General features: G+C 45.4%; 2 protein-coding genes across 2 annotated transcripts in view; one reads left to right on the top strand and one right to left on the bottom strand.

Moving 5' to 3' along the window:
• The window catches only part of SMC1B (structural maintenance of chromosomes 1B), a 171,911-nt gene extending 164,511 nt beyond the window's left edge, over positions 1 to 7,400 (bottom strand). The window contains exon 1 of the mRNA XM_040439136.1: positions 7,292 to 7,400. Within this exon, the coding sequence (XP_040295070.1) occupies positions 7,292 to 7,400 (109 nt within the window). The remainder of the gene's footprint in view (positions 1 to 7,291) is intronic.
• A 181-nt stretch (positions 7,401 to 7,581) lies between these two features.
• Positions 7,582 to 19,482, top strand: part of RIBC2 (RIB43A domain with coiled-coils 2) — a 31,522-nt gene continuing 19,621 nt past the window's right edge. The window contains exon 1 of the mRNA XM_040415634.1: positions 7,582 to 7,713. Coding sequence (XP_040271568.1) covers positions 7,597 to 7,713 — 117 coding nt within the window. The 5' untranslated portion in view covers positions 7,582 to 7,596. The remainder of the gene's footprint in view (positions 7,714 to 19,482) is intronic.

The following is a 19,482-nucleotide window of genomic DNA, read 5'->3' as shown; positions in this document are numbered from 1 at the left end:
AGGGGGGTCTGCCCCCTTCTGCCTGGCAGCACCTGATCTCTTACATGGGGCTATGATACGCACAATTAACCCCTCAGGTGCGGCACCTGAGGGGTTAATTGTGCGGATCACAGCCCCCTGTAAGAGATAGGATGCTGCCAGGCAGCAGGGGGCAGTCATGTACACAGTTCTTAGTATATTCTAACTTGAAGCGTCCCCATCACTATGGGAACGCCTCTGTGTTAGAATATACTGTCGGATCTGAGTTTTCACGATATAACTCAAATCCGACGGTAAATTTTAACATAGAGGCGTTCCCATGGTGATGGGGACGCTTCAAGTTAAAATATACCATCGGATTGGAGAAAACTCAGATCCGATGGTATAATAGGGACTTCTGACTTTACATTGAAAGTCAATGGGGGACGGATCCGTTTGCAATTGCACCATATTGTATTGTAAGTCAGGATGGATCCGTTTGGCTCAGCACGGCCAGGCGGACACCAAAACGACTTTTTCCTTCATGTCCGTGGATCCTCCAAAAATCAAGGAAGACCCACGGAAGAAAAAACAGACACGGATCACAGAACTACGGAACCAGTTTTTGCGGACCGCAAAAAAAACGGTCGTGTGCATGAGGCCTTAAGGTGAGTTAAAAAAAATGTAACCCCTCCAGCCCTATTTTACTAAGCATTCTGTATTCAGAATGCTATTATTTTCCCTTATAACCATGTTATAAGGGAAAATAATAAAGATCGGGTCCCCATCCCGATCGTCTCCTAGCAACCGTGCGTGAAAATCGCACCGCATCTGCACTTGCTTGCGGATGCTTGCGATTTTCACGCAGCCCCATTCACTTCTATGGGGCCTGCGTTGCGTGAAAAACACACAATATAGAACATGCTGTGATTTTCACGTAACGCAAAAGTGATGCGTGAAAATCACTGCTCATGTGCACAGCCCCATAGAAATGAATGGTTCCGAATTCAGTGCGGGTGCAATGCGTTCACCTCACGCATTGCACCCGCGCGGAAATCTCGCCCGTGTGAAAGAGGCCTTATGGTTTAGGGGGCATTCACACGACCGCGTTTTGGGTCTGTATGTTGTGGCGAATTATAGGACATGTCCTATCAGGGAAGCCGTTCTGTGTGCTTCAGCATACATGTGAAACTCGAAAAATTTGAATATCGTGCAAAGTTCATTTATTTCAGTAATACAACTTAAAAGGTGAAACTAACATATTAGATAGACTCATTACATGCAAAGTGAGATATTTCAAGCCTTTACTTGTTATAATTTGGATGAATATGGCTTATAGATTATGAAACTCCAAAGTCACAATCTCAGGTCCCCTTTGCTCAGGGGGTATGGATTAATTAGCTGACACTTAAGTGTGACACTTTGAGCCTAGAATATTGAACCTTTTCACTAAATTCTAATTTTAAGCTACATTAATGCAATTCCTTTTAATTTGCATTACTGAAATAAATGAACTGTTGCACAATAGTCAAATTTTTCGAGTTTCACCTGTAAGTGCAGCCGCACTGCAAAAGAAAGGACATTACCATACTTCGCCGCAACATGTGGATCACGCACCCACTGAAGTCAATGGGTCCACACCGTGATGCAGTGTGCACATGGCCAGCATCCGTGTTTTGCGGATCCGCGAATCACAAAACACTTATGGTCCTGTGAATGCACCCATATCCTATAAATATAGCATACATTTCTTAACCCTTATGTACAGTTTTTACTACTGTATATTTGCTGTGGATTTTGTACATAGATGCTGAGAATCTGCCAGAGATTTCATTCCACTGTGGAAATCTGCAGCACAAATTGACATTTAGTGGATTAGAGTCTGAACCGCATGTCAATACAGGCACGGATATTAATGAGGCATCACGCAAAAATCTGTACCTCTTCCATGTTCTGGCACTGGGGCACATTACTGGGCAGAAGGGGGCATTGGGGGACATTACTGGCCGGAAGGGGGGTACTGGAAATTGTGGGGTGGGGGAATTACTATGTCAGGGCGTGTAGGGAAAATTACTATGTGGGGGCAGTGTAGGGAAAATAACTATGTGGGGGCAGTGTGGTGGGAAATTACTATGTTGGGGATGTTGCTATTAGGAAGGCACTGTAGGGGCATTTCTATTACAGGGACATATTAGGGGACATTATTTTTGGGGACACTATACAAACTTTATTGCCTGGAGCACAATCTATGGCTTTATTATTATTACTGGGGGCATTTATAATTGCTGTAGACACTATAGGAACATTTTTTTCTACTGGGCTCACTATTATTTCAGCAGTATAGTACCTGCGGAACTGGGGAGCCCCGGGCACAGTATTGGGAGTGGCAGCAGGATGACATCGTCACCAGGATGAGGAGGTTGATGGAAAAATTTAGAAATCTAACGGAAATACGGACATACGAAAACGGAATGCACATGGAGTAACTTCCCATTGAAATTAATGGTTCCGCGTATGGTCCGGAAAAAAACGGAACGGACACGGAAAGAAAATACGTTTATGTGCATGAGCCTTTAAAAGGAGAAGAGGAAAGAGAAGGCCTGAAGGTGGTCGGAACTATCTCTCATCTCGCCTTAGTAATTGCGAGATGAGACAACCCCTTTTAATGAAGACATTAGAACAGGGATCAGCAACCTCCAGCACTCCAGCTGTTCAAAAACTACAACTCCCAGAGTGCTTCATTCACTTCTATGGGCGTTAGAATAACAGCCGAGCATGTTTGCATGCTGGGAGTTGTAGTTGCACAACAGCTGGAGTGCCGAAAGTTGCTGATTCCTGCATTAGAATGTACAAGCTGTCCCACAAACAAGCCCTCATGTAAATGGGATAATAAAAAAGTGATGGCTCTGGGAAATCAGGGAGTAAAAAAATGGAAAATCACCATCTCCTTAAAGAGGACCTTTCATGGGTTTGTAGTAAGTGAGATAAATATCTGTACCTGCGTGGTACCCCCTGCTGTGCTGCCACCCTGCTTGGTTTTTTAAAATAGCGCTCCTGCGCCCCGTAATGGCCCCCCATGAATTTTGCGCTCAGTATGTTAATACTGAGCTTCGGAGCAATAGGGAGGAGACACAGTCTCCTTCTCCCTGGCTGTAGTGCTGTCCAATCGCAGCGCAGAGCGTCACAGCCAGGAGGCTTCTTTTTTTTCAGCGGGGGAACATTACGGGGCGCAGGAGCGCTATTTTAAAAAAGCAGGCAGGGTGGCAGCACAGCAGGGGGTACAACGCAGGTACAGATATTTATCTCACTTACTACAAACCCATGAAAGGTCCTCTTTAAAGAGTTAATTGAAGTCAATTCATGACCGTGATGCGGAGTGCACACGAACAGTATCCATGTTTTGTGGATCCGCGGTTTGTAGAGCGCAATACACACTCCTGTGAATGCCCCCTTATAGCAAATATTTTAACTCCTGCTCTAGAACAGGCTACCTGCAGATTGCACTGCATTTCATGATGACAGAACGTTATGCTGCCCATACGAACGGCAGAATAAAGTAGAGACAGGTGAGTAGATTTCAGTGGTCTGTCATTTAAAAGTTAAAAGTAAGTGGTTGCCGAGAACCAACATCACAATCATTGAAGACTGGGCCTGGAAAAGAGTCACAGCCACCTGAGAAGAGTCCTGGTTATTCATGAATCCCTGCTCTCCTGCTGATAACTGACAGGCTTCTACCTAGTTCCCTTTCTCTCTAGGAGAGAACTGCCAATCATCAGCAGATGGGTGAGTGAGCAGGAGATTATGAATAACCAGGACTCTTCTCAGGTAGATTTGACTCTTTTTAAGGCCTGGGCTGCAATGATTATGATGCTGGTTCTCAGCAACCACTTACTTTTAGCTCATGAGTGACAAACCGCTAAAATCAGCATTTCTGTCACTATTTTATACTGCCCTGTGAGGTCAGCGAAAGTTGATGACAGGTTCCCTTTAAATCCTAGGACAACCCCTTTAAGATAAGCTCAATTTGTCTGTCCATTAAAAGAGTTTTCTGCTCTCCTCATATTGATCCATTACCAGGATAGGCCATCAACATCACATTGGCAGGGTCCAACTCCCAGTGCCACCGCTGATCAGCTGTTTGGCGGGACTGCAGCGCTCCTGCAATTGTCACTTTCTCTTCACTATTTAGGCCTCGTGCACACCGTGTGGGACATGCCCGTGCTGCAGACCGCAAATTGTGTCCGCAATGTACAGGCACCAACTGTGTGCCCTCGGTCTGCATGGACAGAAAACCCACGGAAGCACTTTGTAGTGCTTCCGATCCATGCCTCCGTTCAGCACCGTATCTCCCAGATTCAAGTGGGCCGCAATACAGGCGCCTAGAGTGGTGTGCTTGAGGCCTTACCGGTTGGCCGTCGGCATTGCAGAAGCGAGTAGTGGAATTACAGCCTCTCTGTCCCCAGCCATTCGAATGGTACAGAGCAATTATAGTTACACTTCAGTGATTGCAGTAATAACAGTTGATAAGATGCAAAATGGCCATTAAAAAAAGGATAGATGGCAAGAAAATGGACTGACAGCGTATCCGTTTTTAGAAACCATTTTGTTGTTTTTTAACCGTGCTGTGAATGTGGCCTTATGATGCTGTCAGTCCCTGCTGCACTCGCATAATGCATGTCAGTACAGTAGACCCGCGGTCAGGCAGGAACCGACAGCATTATGTTGCGAGTTCGGATCAGAGGAGCAGTGGGGGTCATTTATTAGGTTCGTCTGGCGTAAAAATAGTCACAAAGGGCATTTTTTTAAACAATTTTAACATCAGTGCAACAATATTTTGCGCCAAATACAAAAGATGGTCGGAATGGGGGCATTTCGGGCGCGGCCCTGGCAAAATTGCTACTTTTTCGCCAGGCAAAAAAGTAGACCGATTTTTTCAGACAGGGGCACGGACTGCTATATATGCGCCTAAATTATGATGGGACGCACGCTTCATCATAAAATAGCCGTAGACTACAGCAGCGCAGAGCGAACAAATAAGACTGGAGTGAAAATCTGTTTTAGTAAATGTCCCCCAGTGTTCGGTCCAGGAAACGCAGCAGTCACACGGAGCAGTTTCCCAGACCTAGAAAAACGGCCGCTAAAAACAGCTTTTGTTTTTTTTAAATCACACCAGCAGTGCCCTTAGTACACATAATGTCTCCCATAAAATTCCCTAGTGACCCCTGCAATAATAATGTTGCCCATAGTGGCCCCTACATTAATGCCACCCATAGTCACCCCCAGCTGTAATGTTTCGTTTTTGCAAAAAAAAATATTTAAAAAAACCTCATCCACTTGCTCGCACAGAGGCAGTCGTTCCTCTCTTGATTGAAAAGTACCTGCGCTCGGCGTGATGACATCACCGCACACTTCCAGCATGAGCGCAGTGACGTCATCACGCTGAGCACGGGTCAATCAAAAGAGCGAAAGACTCTGTGCCAGCAAATGGATGAAGGTTTTTTTTTTTAACCCCAAAAAGGCCATTTGTTCTAGTGTATCCATTTTTAATGGGAGTTAGACAGTGCACTCCTGCCTAAGCGGCCGTTAAAAACAGTCCCATTGATTTCAATGGGGTCCATCTGGACACGAAGAATATTCACGCTATTCACTGGCCATTTAAAAAAAACAAAAAAAAAAACAGTCATGTGAACAGCCCCATAGACCGCAAAGGTTCTGAAACCGCCGTGTGACAGCCGTTTTTCACTGTCGTGTGCATGTAGCCACACAACCTCGATGAAATCCATTGTAAGATGGCCAGTGAGTCATCCGTGAAGTATCCGTGTTTGGTCCGCGTGTTCCACAGACACTGCACGGCTGAAAATTCTTTTTCAGAGCATCTCCACTAAATGGTCTGTGGAACAACGATGACGTCCGTGTTGGGTCTGCGGTTTTCACGGACCCGTAGACTATAATGGGTGTGATGGATCGGTAAACATGGACAAAATAGAGCACGTATCTGTGCTAAAACACGGATGTGTGAATACACACATTAAAATGAATGGGTACGTGTGTTGTCCGTGATATATGAAGAAGGCTACTTTCACACTTGCGTTGTTGGATTCCGGCAGGCAGTTCCGTCCGGGATCCGGATCCATCTGACAAATGCATTGCACTACAGGATCCGTCTCTCCGGTTGCCATCCGGCAAAACGGATCCGGTATTTATCTTTTTCACATTTTTAAAGGTCTGCGCATGCACAGACCGCAAAACTGGATCCGTTTTTCTGGAACACTTGGGGCCAGATCCGCCATTAATGCCTTTCAATGTAAAATAATGCAGAGTCCTGGAATTTTGGATGGAGAAAATACTGCTGCATGCTGCGGTATTATCTCCGTCCAAAAACCGTATAGTGACTGAACTGAAGACATCCTGAACTGATTGCTCTCCGTTCAGAATGCGTTAGGTATTGAGCCCCTAGGACGGAACTCAATGCCGGAAAAGTAAAACGCTAGTGTGAAAGCACCCTAAGGCTAGTTTCAGACTAGTGGCAGGGGAGTCCGGCATTGACTATAATGGGGGCGGCGTTTCGGAGTCAGACGGACTAAAAGTACTGCATCTCATACTTTTAATCCGGCTGCCTCTCGCAGTGCGCTGGCGTAACTCCACCCCCATTATAGTCAATGAACTAGTGGCAGGACGGATCCGACAGGCGGTTCACCCGCCAGAACAGCCTGCCGCTAATGTGAAAGTACCCTCAGGACATGAACAGGAAGAAACCATCCGTACTATGTTACAAATCCTTGTCCGCAAAAAAAGACAAGAACGTGTTTTATGATTTTTGTGGCCACGGAATGGATATACGGACGTGGACAGAACACGGAGTGTTGTCCACATATTTTGCGGCCCCATTGAAATGAATGGGTCCGCAATCTGAACCGCAAAAAATGTGGATCAGATGAGGACCCAAAATTGGGTTGTGTGAATGGTGGCAATGGCGGGAAGCGGGGCTCCTCCGACCACAGTAGTGATTTATGAGGCAGCGAGTTCCTGTCAGGTCCACCATGGTCTACCACAGACCTGCGGACCGCCATTCATTGCACCCACCACGGGCCGGGTCTCCCAGAACGGGTAAATGAGTTGTGTCTGCTGGGTGGCTTATCTGTAAAGCTGGACAGGACGGGTCCTCCAGAGCGAGAGACGCTCTTTCTAACTGTACTCGGCCCGGGACCCCTTCTGTTAATGCAGGACTAGGACAAGTCACTAGAAAACGGTGGCACTGCTGTGACTGGAATCACAAGTCCAATGTCTGAGGGGGCGCCATTATCAGCCCTGAGGGACGGTGGGAGCCATTTACCTGAACCATTAGGGCCGATTACACAATTGAACTGTTTCAAGGGCCCTATGACTTGCCGCCCCCGCCATGACTTAAAGTCCTCCAGTACGAGGAGATGGAGGAAGCCCATGACGGAGCTCACGCTAACCCGCACAGCGTTCTTATCTAGAAGGTTCCTGCTTCTCCCGCCAAACTCCAGCCCCCCAAAGGCGCATGCGCGAGCGAATCTCCCGAGCTCGCCCGGATGTTCCCGTCTCCTAGCAACCGAGTCCTGGTTGCCTAGGAAATGTGATGCCGCTAAGAACCGAGGAACAAGTGGAGTCGACATGTACAAGCTGGACCTGCCGGTAGATCTGGACGAGGCCGCCGTGCTGCAGAGGAGGAGGAATGCCGAGCAGCAGAGGCTGAGCCGGGTGTTTGACAGCAGAGTCAGGACGATCGGGGTGAGGATGAGGAGGGCACAGACCCCCTTACTTTCTACTTCCTCAGCGCTCTCCACTACCTACATAATATTAGGCATGTTTAACCTTTAAGGCCTCTTTCACAGGAGCGTCGCGGGTGAGGGGCAGATACGTTGCTGGAAACCCGCGCGAATGGGCACGCAATTTCAGTCAGTTTTGTCTGCGATTGCGTTTTTCCGCGCGAGTGCAAAGCGTTTTAATGCGTTTTTCACACACGTGATAAAAAAACTGAATGTGGTACCCAGACCCGAACCCGGATTTCATCACTGAAGTTTGGGTTAGGTGTTCTGTTGATTTTAGGCCCCTTTCACGCGGGTGAGTATTCCGCGCGGGTGCAATGCGTGATGTGAACACATTGCACCCGCACTGAATACCGACCCATTCATTTCTATGGGGCTGTGCACATGAGCGGTGATTTTTACGCATCACTTGTGCGTTGCGTGAAAATCGCAGCATGTTCTATATTGTGCGTTTTTCACGCAACGCAGGCCCCATAGAAGTGAATGGGGTTGTGTGAAAATCGCAAGCATCCGCAAGCAAGTGCAGATGCGGAGCGATTTTCACGCATGGTTGCTAAGGAGACGAGGGATGTATGGTTCTTCTATCTTCATTCAGCAGGACCTGCGCTGACCACATGGTGAGCGCGATGACATCAGCGAAGGTCCTTTTGCAGGTCCTTCAAGAAGAACAAAGAAGAGGATCCCAGCTGTGCGATCAAGTGGATGAGGTGAGTTATGTTTTTATTTTTTTTAACCCTTAACCCCTTAAGGACTCAGCCCTATTTCACCTTAAGGACTTGGCCATTTTTTGCAAATCTGACCAGTGTCACTTTAAGTGCTCATAACTTTAAAACGCTTTGACTTATCCAGGCCATTCTGAGATTGTTTTTTCGTCACATATTGTACTTCATGACACTGCTAAAATTGGGTCAAAAAAGTTAATTTTTTTGCATAAAAAATACAATTTTTACCGGAAATTTTGAAAAATTAGCAAATTTCAAAGTTTCAGTTTCTCTACCTCTGTAATACATAGTAATACCCCCAAAAATTGTGATGACTTTACATTCCCCATATGTCTACTTCATGTTTGTAGCATTTTGGGAATGATATTTTATTTTTTGGGGATGTTACAAGGCTTAGAAGTTTAGAAGCAAATTTTGAAAATTTCAGAAATCTTCAAAATCCCACTTTTTATGGACCAGTTCAGGTTTGAAGTCATATTGTGAGGCTTAGATAATAGAAACCTCCCAAAAATGACCCCATTCTAGAAACTACACCCCTCAAGGCATTCAAAACTGTTTTTTCAAACTTTATTAACCCTTTAGGTCTTCCACAAGAGTTAATGGCAGATGGAGAAACAATTTTGAAATTTCTATTTTTTGGAAAAGTTTCCAATATAATCAATTTTTTCCAGGAGTAAAACAAGGGTTAACTGCCAAACAAAACTCAAAATGGGTTGCCCCGATTCTGTAGTTTGCAGAAACACCCCATATGTGGTCGTAAACTACTGTTTGGCCGAACGGGAGCACATAGAAGGAGGGGAACACCATATGGGTTTTGGAAGGCAGATTTTGCAGGACTGGTTTTGTTTATACCATGTCCCATTTGAAGCCCCCTGTTGCACCCCTAGAATAGAAATTTCAAAAAAGTGACTCCATCTAAGAAAGTACACCCCTCAAGGTATTCAAAACTGGGTTTACAAACTTTGTTAACCCTTTAGGTGTTCCACAAGAGTTGATGGCAGATGGAGAAACAATTTTGAAATTTCTATTTTTTGGAAAATTTTCCAATATAATAAATTTTTTCCAGGAGTAAAACAAGGGTTAACTGCCAAGCAAAACTCAAAATGGGTTGCCCCGATTCTGTAGTTTGCAGAAACACCCCATATGTGGTCGTAAACTACTGTTTGGCCGAACGGGAGCACATAGAAGGAGGGGAACACCATATGGGTTTTGGAAGGCAGATTTTGCAGGACTGGTTTTGTTTATACTATGTACCCTTTCAAGCCCCCTGTTGCATCCCTAGAATAGAAATTTCAAAAAAGTGACTCCATCTAAGAAAGTACACCCCTCAAGGTATTCAAAACTGGGTTTACAAACTTTGTTAACCCTTTAGGTGTTCCACAAGAGTTGATGGCAGATGGAGAAACAATTTTTGAAATTTCTATTTTTTGGAAAATTTTCCAATATAATAAATTTTTTCCAGGAGTAAAACAAGGGTTAACTGCCAAACAAAACTCAAAATGGGTTGCCCCGATTCTATAGTTTGCAGAAACACCCCATATGTGGTCGTAAACTACTGTTTGGCCGAACGGGAGCACATAGAAGGAGGGGAACACCATATGGGTTTTGGAAGGCAGATTTTGCAGGACTGGTTTTGTTTATACCATGTCCCATTTGAAGCCCCCTGTTGCACCCCTAGAATAGAAATTTCAAAAAAGTGACTCCATCTAAGAAAGTACACCCCTCAAGGTATTCAAAACTGGGTTTACAAACTTTGTTAACCCTTTAGGTGTTCCACAAGAGTTGATGGCAGATGGAGAAACAATTTTGAAATTTCTATTTTTTGGAAAATTTTCCAATATAATCAATTTTTTCCAGGAGTAAAACAAGGGTTAACTGCCAAACAAAACTCAAAATGGGTTGCCCCGATTCTGTAGTTTGCAGAAACACCCCATATGTGGTCGTAAACTACTGTTTGGCCAAACGGCAGGACATAGAAGAAGGGGAACGTCATATGGTTTTTGGAAGGCAGATTTTGCTGGACTGGTTTATTTACACTATGTACCCTTTCAAGCCCCCTGCTGCACCCCTAGAGTAGAAACTCCACAAAAGTGACCCCATCTAGGAAACTACGGGATAAGGTGGTTGTTGTTTTGGGACTATTTTAGGGGTAAATATGATTTTTGGTTGCTCTATATTACTCTTTTTTGAGGCAATGTAACAAAAAAAAAATTCTAAAATTGTTTCTACATTCGCTATTTAGTTTTGTGGAACACCTAAAGGGTTAACATAGTTTGTAAAGTAACTTTTGAATACCTTGAGGGGTGTAGTTTCTTAGATGGGGTCACTTTTTTGGAGTTTCTAGTCTAGGCTACATCAGGGGGGGGCTTCTAATGGGACATGGTGTCAAAAAAAAAACTGTCCATCAAAATCTGCCTTCCAGAAACCATATGGAGTTCCCTTCGTTCTATGCCCTGCCATGCGGCTATATAGCCATTTACGACCACATATGGGGTGTTTCTGCAAACTACAGAATCAGGGCCATAAATATTGAGTTTTGTTTGGCTGTTAACCCTTGCTTTGTTACCGGCAAAAAGGATTCAAATGGAAATTTTGCCCAAAAATTGGTGTTTTGGCACCGTTTTTATTTTATATTTTTAACACCGTTCATCCGAGGCGTTTGGGCAAAAGTTATTTTTATAGCGACGACTTTTACGCACGCGACGATGCCCAATATGTATGGTTCTCAGACTTTGGAGACACTAAGCAGGCATCCTAAAAACTGCGGCCCTCCAGATGTTGTAAAACTACAATTCCCACCATGCCCTGCTGATTGCTGTAGGTTGTCTGGGCATGCTGGGAGTTATAGTTTTACAACATCTGGGGGGCCGCAGTTTGAGGATGCCTGCACTAAAACTAATATTTTTTGGGGGAAAAAAAAATGTTTCCGTGTCTCCAAAGTCTGAGAGCCATAGTTTTTTATGTTCTCTAGTGGACTGTTGGGGATTATAAAAATTTAGTACTCCATGGAAGTGTGATACTCCCTGAAGCAATCGATAACGCAGAGGCCCGGATGATCGGGGCAAGTGTCACATTGAGTGGTGGTGTCCTTCCGTATCCCCCTCTTGTGACACACTCTGCATCTTTTTTGGGTTCGTCCCTTCTTTCCAGTATGGGGGACCACACCTGGCAAGTGTTGGCCAGGGACGATCCGGGCGCCTCCAGTTCCCGAGGTACTCCGGCCTGCTCTTTCCCGGTCCGAAAAGATCAGGTCCTTGAGGACTGCCTCATAGAATTGGAGGAATGTCCCTGTGCTGCCAGCGCTTCGGGATAGTACAAAAGAGTTGTACATGGCAACCTGCACCAAGTAGACCGCAACTTTTTTGTACCATGCCCGGGTTTTGCGCATGGCATTATATGGCGTGAGGACTTGATCAGAGAGATCAACTCCTCCCATATACCGATTGTAGTCGACGATACAATCGGGCTTGAGGACCGTTGCCGCGGTACCTCGCACAGGGACTGGGGTGGTGCTGTTACCGTGGATTGTGGACAGCATAAGGACATCCCTCTTGTCCTTATACCTGACCAGCAACAGGTTTCCACTGGCAAGGGCACGGGTCTCACCCCTGGGGATAGGTACCTGGAGGGGGTGGGCAGGGAGGCCGCGTTGATTTTTCCACACGGTCCCACAAGCGAACGTGGATCTGGCGGCAAGGGACCTGAACAAGGGAATGCTGGTATAAAAGTTGTCCACGTACAAGTGGTAACCCTTATCAAGCAGTGGGTACATAAGGTCCCACACGAGTTTCCCGCTAACACCCAGAGTGGGGGGACATTCTGGGGGTTAAATACGGGAATCTCGCCCCTCGTACACACGAAATTTGTAAGTGTACCCTGAGGTACTCTCACAAATTTTGTATAGCTTCACGCCATACCTCGCCCGCTTTGTGGGAATGTATTGGCGGAAACTGAGTCTCCCCTTGAACGCAACGAGAGACTCATCAACCGCGACCTCCCTTCCAGGTACGTAGGCCTGCTGAAATGTGGCCCCAAAGTGATCGATGACCGGCCGTATCTTATACAGCCGGTCATAGGCAGGATCACCTCGGGGGGGGACATGCTGCATTATCGGAATAATGCAGACATTTCCGGATGGCCTCAAACCGGGGACGTGTCATGACCATACTGTACAGTGGGGTCTGGTATAGGACGTCCCCACTCCAGTACAGCCTGACACTGGGTTTTTGAACTAGACCCATATGCAGCACGAGGCCCCAAAATGTCCTCATCTCGGCTGCACTGACCGGCGTCCAGCCACCGGGTCTAGCCAAAAATGAGCCCGGGTTTTGAGCGACGAACTGTTGGGCGTACAGATTCGTCTGCTCCACCATCAGATTCACCAGTGGGTTACTGAAAAAAAAACTAATAAAGTCAATTTCAGTAAACCCCACTGTGGGAATCTGGATTCCAGGATTGCCAGCAAAATCCGGAATCTCGGGCTCAAAGTCCACTGGGGGACACCAGCTAAGTTCATCGGCAGGGGGCTCCGGTGGGCTTATTTGGTGGGCCGGGAAACCAGTACGAACCCCAGGGCGGCTCGTACTAGGGTGGGCCACAGGATCCCTAGCATGTGGGGCCCCTGGCTCCGCCTGGCGGCGTCTCTGCCGCCTTGGGGGCTCATCGTCATCAGATGATGATGAGGAGGATGCGGATGATAAAAGGAATGTGGGGTCATCCTCATCCTCACTGGGGCTCTCGGAGTCGGAGGCAATCTGGGCATATGCCTCCTCGGCGAGAACATCCGGAAGGCCATGGGTGTGTGTGTGCGTGTGTATGTGCGTGTGTGTAAACCTTTATTGTATGTGCGTGTGTGTGGGGGCACGGGTGTTCACGTACTAAAAAGTCCAGGCAAAAAAATGGGCAAGTGGTAGAAAAAAAAAAAAAAGTTCAAACTTGCTGATCAGCGGTACAACGCTGATCAGTGGTGGGGCGGTGGGGCGGTGCGCTAACAGTGGCCGGACGCTAAGAGTGCCGGACAGTCAGCACACGGAAAAAAAAAAGGTGGTGGTAAGGAGGGTGGTGGTGGGGGAACTGGTGGACGGGGGGGGGGGGGCTGGTGGTGGAAGGGGGGCTGGTGGTGGGGGGAAAGTGACAGGGGGGGTCTGGGGTCTGAAAGATGTACCAAAGAAAGTTTAGAATAAAAGTTTTTTTTTTCTAACTTTTCCCTTCTTTCCCTGCCTAACGGTGCCTCTCCCTCACTGACCCTAACCTACCTGGGTGGCGATGGGTGCAGGAGGGTGATGGATGGCGATTAGGGGGGACTCAGGAGCTGGTGCTGGACGATGCTGCCGGGTGCTCGTGCAGAACAGGAAGAGGAGGGGAGAGAGGAGCGCAGGAAGTTTGAATCTCGCGCCTCTCTCCCCTGCACCAATCAGCACCCTGGACAGCGGCATTCAGCACCAGAGCCAGCGCCGCCTCTCCAAATCCTCGGACTGCGATAGGTGGTGTATAATTACGCCACCGATCGCAGTCTTTTTCCGGTTCATCGGGTCACCGGAGACCCGAATGTACCGGAAACGCAGAAAACCGCAGGTCTGAATTGACCCCCCCCTGCATTGTTACAGGATGCCGGCTGAATGATTTCAGCCAGCATCCCGTTCCGATTAACCCCCGCGGCGCCGGAATCGCGATTTAAAGCCATGACGTACCGGTACGTCATGGGTCCTTAAGGACTCGGGAAACATGCCGTACCAGTACGTCATGCGTCCTTAAGGGGTTAATGGACATTTTACTTAGCATTCGGTATTAACCGCTTTACGTCCGCCCATAGGATATAAACGTCCTATGGGTGGATCTCTATTTCTGACAGCACGTTTTAGAACGTCCTTTCAGAAATAGCAGCTGCACGCTAATCGTGCAGCTGCTGATCGGGTTGCCCGCTGTCAGTGACAGCAGGGCAACCCTAAGACAAGGCAGGGACAGTTCCCAGGTGTCCCTGCCTTCCGGATCGCTGCAGACACATCGTTCACCGAGCGCTGTGTCTGCAGAGAAGGAAGCGCTATGCGCTTCCTGTTTCGGCCCGGCGGTCATGTGACCGCCGGGACCGGAGAGTGCAGGGGCTGTGTGAGGTCTCTCAGAGACCTCGATCAGCCCTGCTCTGAGGCTGTACAGCGCTGGATTGCTGCTGTACAGCCTCTCTAGGGGTGTATTTGTCCTGTAACTGGGGCTACTATGTCAGCCCCAGTTACAGGAGAAATCAACAGTGAAAATAAAAAGTGAAGTAAATGTCCCCCAGAGGTCTTGTATGACCTTATGGGGGACGAAAAGTGTAAAATAAAAAAAATAAAAGGTTGAAAATAAAAAAATAAAATAAAGTTTCACATGTAAAAAAAAAAAAGTCCCCAAGTAAGGAATGAAAAAAAAAAGTTAAAAATAGAAAAAATAAAAAAAAGTATACATATTAGGTAGTGCCGCGTCCGTAAAAACCAGCTCTATAAAAATATCACATGACCTAACCCCTCGGGTGAACACCGTAAAAAAAAAAAAAAAACTGTGTCAAAACAAGCAATTTTTGTCACCTTGCATCACAAAAGGTGCAATACCAAGTGATCAAAAACGCGTATGTCCCACAAAATAGTACCAATAAAACCGTCACCTCATCCCGCAAAAAATGAGCCCCTACATAAGAAAATCTCTCAAAAAATAAAAAAACTATAGCTCTCAGAACATGGACACATTAAAACATAATTTTTTTGTTTCAAAAATGCTATTATTGTGTAAAACTTTAATAAATGAGAAAAAGTATACATATTAGGTATCGCCACGTCCGTAACAATCTGCTCTATAAAAATGTCACTTGACTGAACCCCTCAGGTGAACGCTGTAAAAATAAATAAATAGAAACTGTGCTAAAACAACCAATTTTTTGGTCACCTTGCCCCATAAAGTGTTATAATGAATGATCAAAAAATCATATGTACCCAAAAATAGTACTAATAAAACTGGCACCTTATCCCCTAGTTTCCAAAATGGGGTCACTTCTTGGGAGTTTCTACTGTAAGGGTGCATCAGGGGGCTTCAAATGGGATATGGCATCTAAAAACCATGTGGAGTTCCTTTTCTTCTGCGCCCTGCCGTGTGCCCATACAGCAGTTTACAACCACATGTGGGGTGTTTCTGTAAACCGCAGAATCTGGGTAATAAATATTGAGTTTTGTTTGGCTGTTAACCATCGATGTGTTAAAGAAAAAAATTGATTAAAATGGAAAATCTGCCAAAAAAGTGAAATTTAAAAATTTGATCTCCATTTTCCTTTAATTCTTGTGGAACGCCTAAAGGGTTAACAAAGTTTGTAAAATCGGTTTTGAATACCTTGAGGGGTGTAGTTTCTACAATGGGGTCATTTATGGGGGTATCCACTATGTAGGCCCCACAAAGTGATTTCAGACCTGAACTGGTCCTTAAAAAGTGGGTTTTGGCAATTTTCTTAAAAATTTGAAGAATTGCTTCTAAACTTCTAAGCCTTCTAACGTCCTAAAAAAATAAAATGACATTTCCAAAATGATGCCAACATAAAGTAGACATATGGGGAATGTTAAATAATAAATATTTTATGAGATATCACTTTGTTTTAAAAGCAGAGAAATTGAAATTTAGAAAATTGCGAATTTTTCAAATTTTTGGGTAAATTTGGGATTTTTTCATAAATAAAGGTGAAATATTTTGACTCAAATTTATGACTATCATGAAGTACAATGTGTCACGAGAAAACAATCTCTGAATGACTTGGATAAGTAAAGGCGTTCCAAAGTTATTACCACATAAAGTGAGATATGTCAGTTTTTGCAAATTTGGCCTGGTCAGGAAGGGGGCAAATGGCCCAGATGGCAGGTGGTTAAAGAATGCTGTTATTTTCTATTATAACCATGTTTAAACGCAGAATATAGAACATGCTGCGATTTTCACGCAACGCACAAGTGATGCGTGAAAAAAAATCGCTCGGGTACACAGAACATGAAATGAATGGGTCAGGATTCAGTGCGGGTGTTATGAGTTCACGTCACGCATTGCACCCGCCCGGAAAACTCGGCCGTGTGAAAGGGGCCTTAGGGTACTGGGAAAGCTGGGTGACATCACCTCTGGAGGCTGTAATGGAGACCATAGTAGTGTAAGACTGACACCAGATATTACTAAGGCCCCATGCACATGACCTTTCCATGCACTGGAGACCACAATTTGCGGTCCCCAATGCATGTACACCATCTGTGCGGCTGCTGCTGCTGCGACGGATCTAGACCCATTCAACTTGAATGGGTCCGTGATCAGTCACCACCGCAAAAAAAAAATAGAACAAGTTCTATTTTTTGCAGTGCAGCAGCACGGAAAGTAACCCTTCCGTGGGAGTCCATTCCTCGGTTCATGAGGGCTCATGCACACGACCATAGATTTGGTCTGCATCCGATCCAAATATTTTACGGGTCAGATGCGGACCCACTCATTTCAATGAGGCTGCAAAAGATGCAGACACCACTCCTCGTACTGTCTGCATCCATATGTGCGTTCTGAGGCACCTGCAAAAATATAGAACATATCCCATAGGAGAATTCTATAGAAGGCAGTATGTTCCATTCTGTTCCAGCACAATACGGAAGACACACGGCCGGTATCCACGTTTTGCAGACCGCAAAAACGGCTACAGGAATGTGCAAAAGCCCTTAGGCTGTGTAATGTCCATTGCGCATATACACCAGCATTCCCACAGACTTCAGTAGTCTGTCCCAGTATAATAATGCTTTTTACAATGGGAGTCAATGGTGACATCACTAGTGTATAGACTGTATAGACATACATTAAAAGGTGTTTTCTGGGCTATTGATTACCTGTCATCAGCATAAGTTATCCATGTCAGATCGGGGGGGTCCGACACCAGGCACCCCCCCCCAATGATCAGTGTTAACCCAGCCGGTCACTACTTCCCCTCCATTCAAAGCAGCATTGAACAGTGGTGCAGTGGGGTGTCTGATCCCCAAAAATCTGAAAATGATCACCTATACTTAGGGCAAGTTACCTATATCAGATCGATGGGGGTCCAGCACCCGGCACCCCACTAATCATCTGTTCTCAGCTCTCATTCACGTGAATTGGAGATGAGCTGCAGTAACCCGGCAGGCCAATGCACTTTGAACGGGTCTGTGCTTCTGTTTCCATCCAGCGGCAGAAGCTGCAGGAAACAGCTAAATGGTGGGGTTTTGGACCCCCACCGATCTTAAGGCTAGGTCATCAATATTCAGAGCCAAGAAAATCTGGCAGCACACATCAAGCATCCATGCGCCTGTTTTCAGAGCCAATTAATGTCTATGGGGCTTAAATTATTGGCATTACTGGATATTAATGGGGGACATTATTATTTCTACTATGAAATTATATATACTGGGGGCACTATGAGAAGATATATAAAAGGGGCACTATGGGGTCATTATATATACTGGGTGCACTATGAGAAGATATATACAAGGGGCACTATGGCATCATTATATATACAAGGGGCACTATGGGGTCATTATATATACTGGGTGCACTATGAGAAGATATATACAAGGGGCACTATGAGGTCATTATATATACAAGGGGCACTATGGCGTCATTATATATACTGGGGGCACTATGAGAAGATATATACAAGGGGCACTATGGAGCCATTATATATACTGGGGGCACTATGAGAAGATATATACAAGGGGCACTATGGAGCCATTATATATACTGGGGGCACTATGAGAAGATATATACAAGGGGCACTATGGCGTCATTATATATACTGGGTGCACTATGAGAAGATATATACAAGGGGCACTATGGGGTCATTATATATACTGGGGCACTGAGAAGATATATACAAGGGGCACTATGGAGCCATTATATATACTGGGGGCACTATGAGAGGATATATACAAGGAACACTATGGGGCCATTATATATACTGCGTGCACTATGAGAGGATATATACAAGGAACACTATGGGGCCATTATATATACTGGGTGCACTATGAGAGGATATATACAAGGAACACTATGGGGCCATTATATATACTGCGTGCACTATGAGAGGATATATACAAGGAACACTATGGGGCCATTATATATACTGGGTGCACTATGAGAGGATATATACAAGGAACACTATGGGGTCATTATATATACTGGGTGCACTATGAGAAGATATATACAAGGGGCACTATGGCATCATTATATATACAAGGGGCACTATGGGGTCATTATATATACTGGGTGCACTATGAGAAGATATATACAAGGGGCACTATAAGGGTCATTATATATACTGGGGGCACTCTGAGAAGATATATACAAGGGGCACTATGGCATCATTATATATACTGGGGGTACTATGAGAAGATATATACAAGGGGCACTATGGGGTCATTATATATACTGGGTGCACTATGAGAAGATATATACAAGGGGCACTATGGGGTCATTATATATACTGGGGGCACTATGAGAAGATATATACAAGGGGCACTATGGGGTCATTATATATACTGGGGGCACTATGAGAGGATATATACAAGGAACACTATGGGGCCATTATATATACTGCGTGCACTATGAGAGGATATATACAAGGAACACTATGGGGCCATTATATATACTGGGTGCACTATGAGAGGATATATACAAGGAACACTATGGGGCCATTATATATACTGCGTGCACTATGAGAGGATATATACAAGGAACACTATGGGGCCATTATATATACTGGGTGCACTATGAGAGGATATATACAAGGAACACTATGGGGTCATTATATATACTGGGTGCACTATGAGAAGATATATACAAGGAGCACTTTGGCATCATTATATATACAAGGGGCACTATGGGGTCATTATATATACTGGGTGCACTATGAGAAGATATATACAAGGGGCACTATAAGGGTCATTATATATACTGGGGGCACTCTGAGAAGATATATACAAGGGGCACTATGGCATCATTATATA

The sequence above is a fragment of the Bufo bufo genome, chromosome 1 (genome assembly GCF_905171765.1).
Source record: "Bufo bufo chromosome 1, aBufBuf1.1, whole genome shotgun sequence".
In the NCBI taxonomy this organism is placed as follows: domain Eukaryota; kingdom Metazoa; phylum Chordata; class Amphibia; order Anura; family Bufonidae; genus Bufo; species Bufo bufo.
This window is presented reverse-complemented; position numbering and strand designations above follow the sequence as displayed.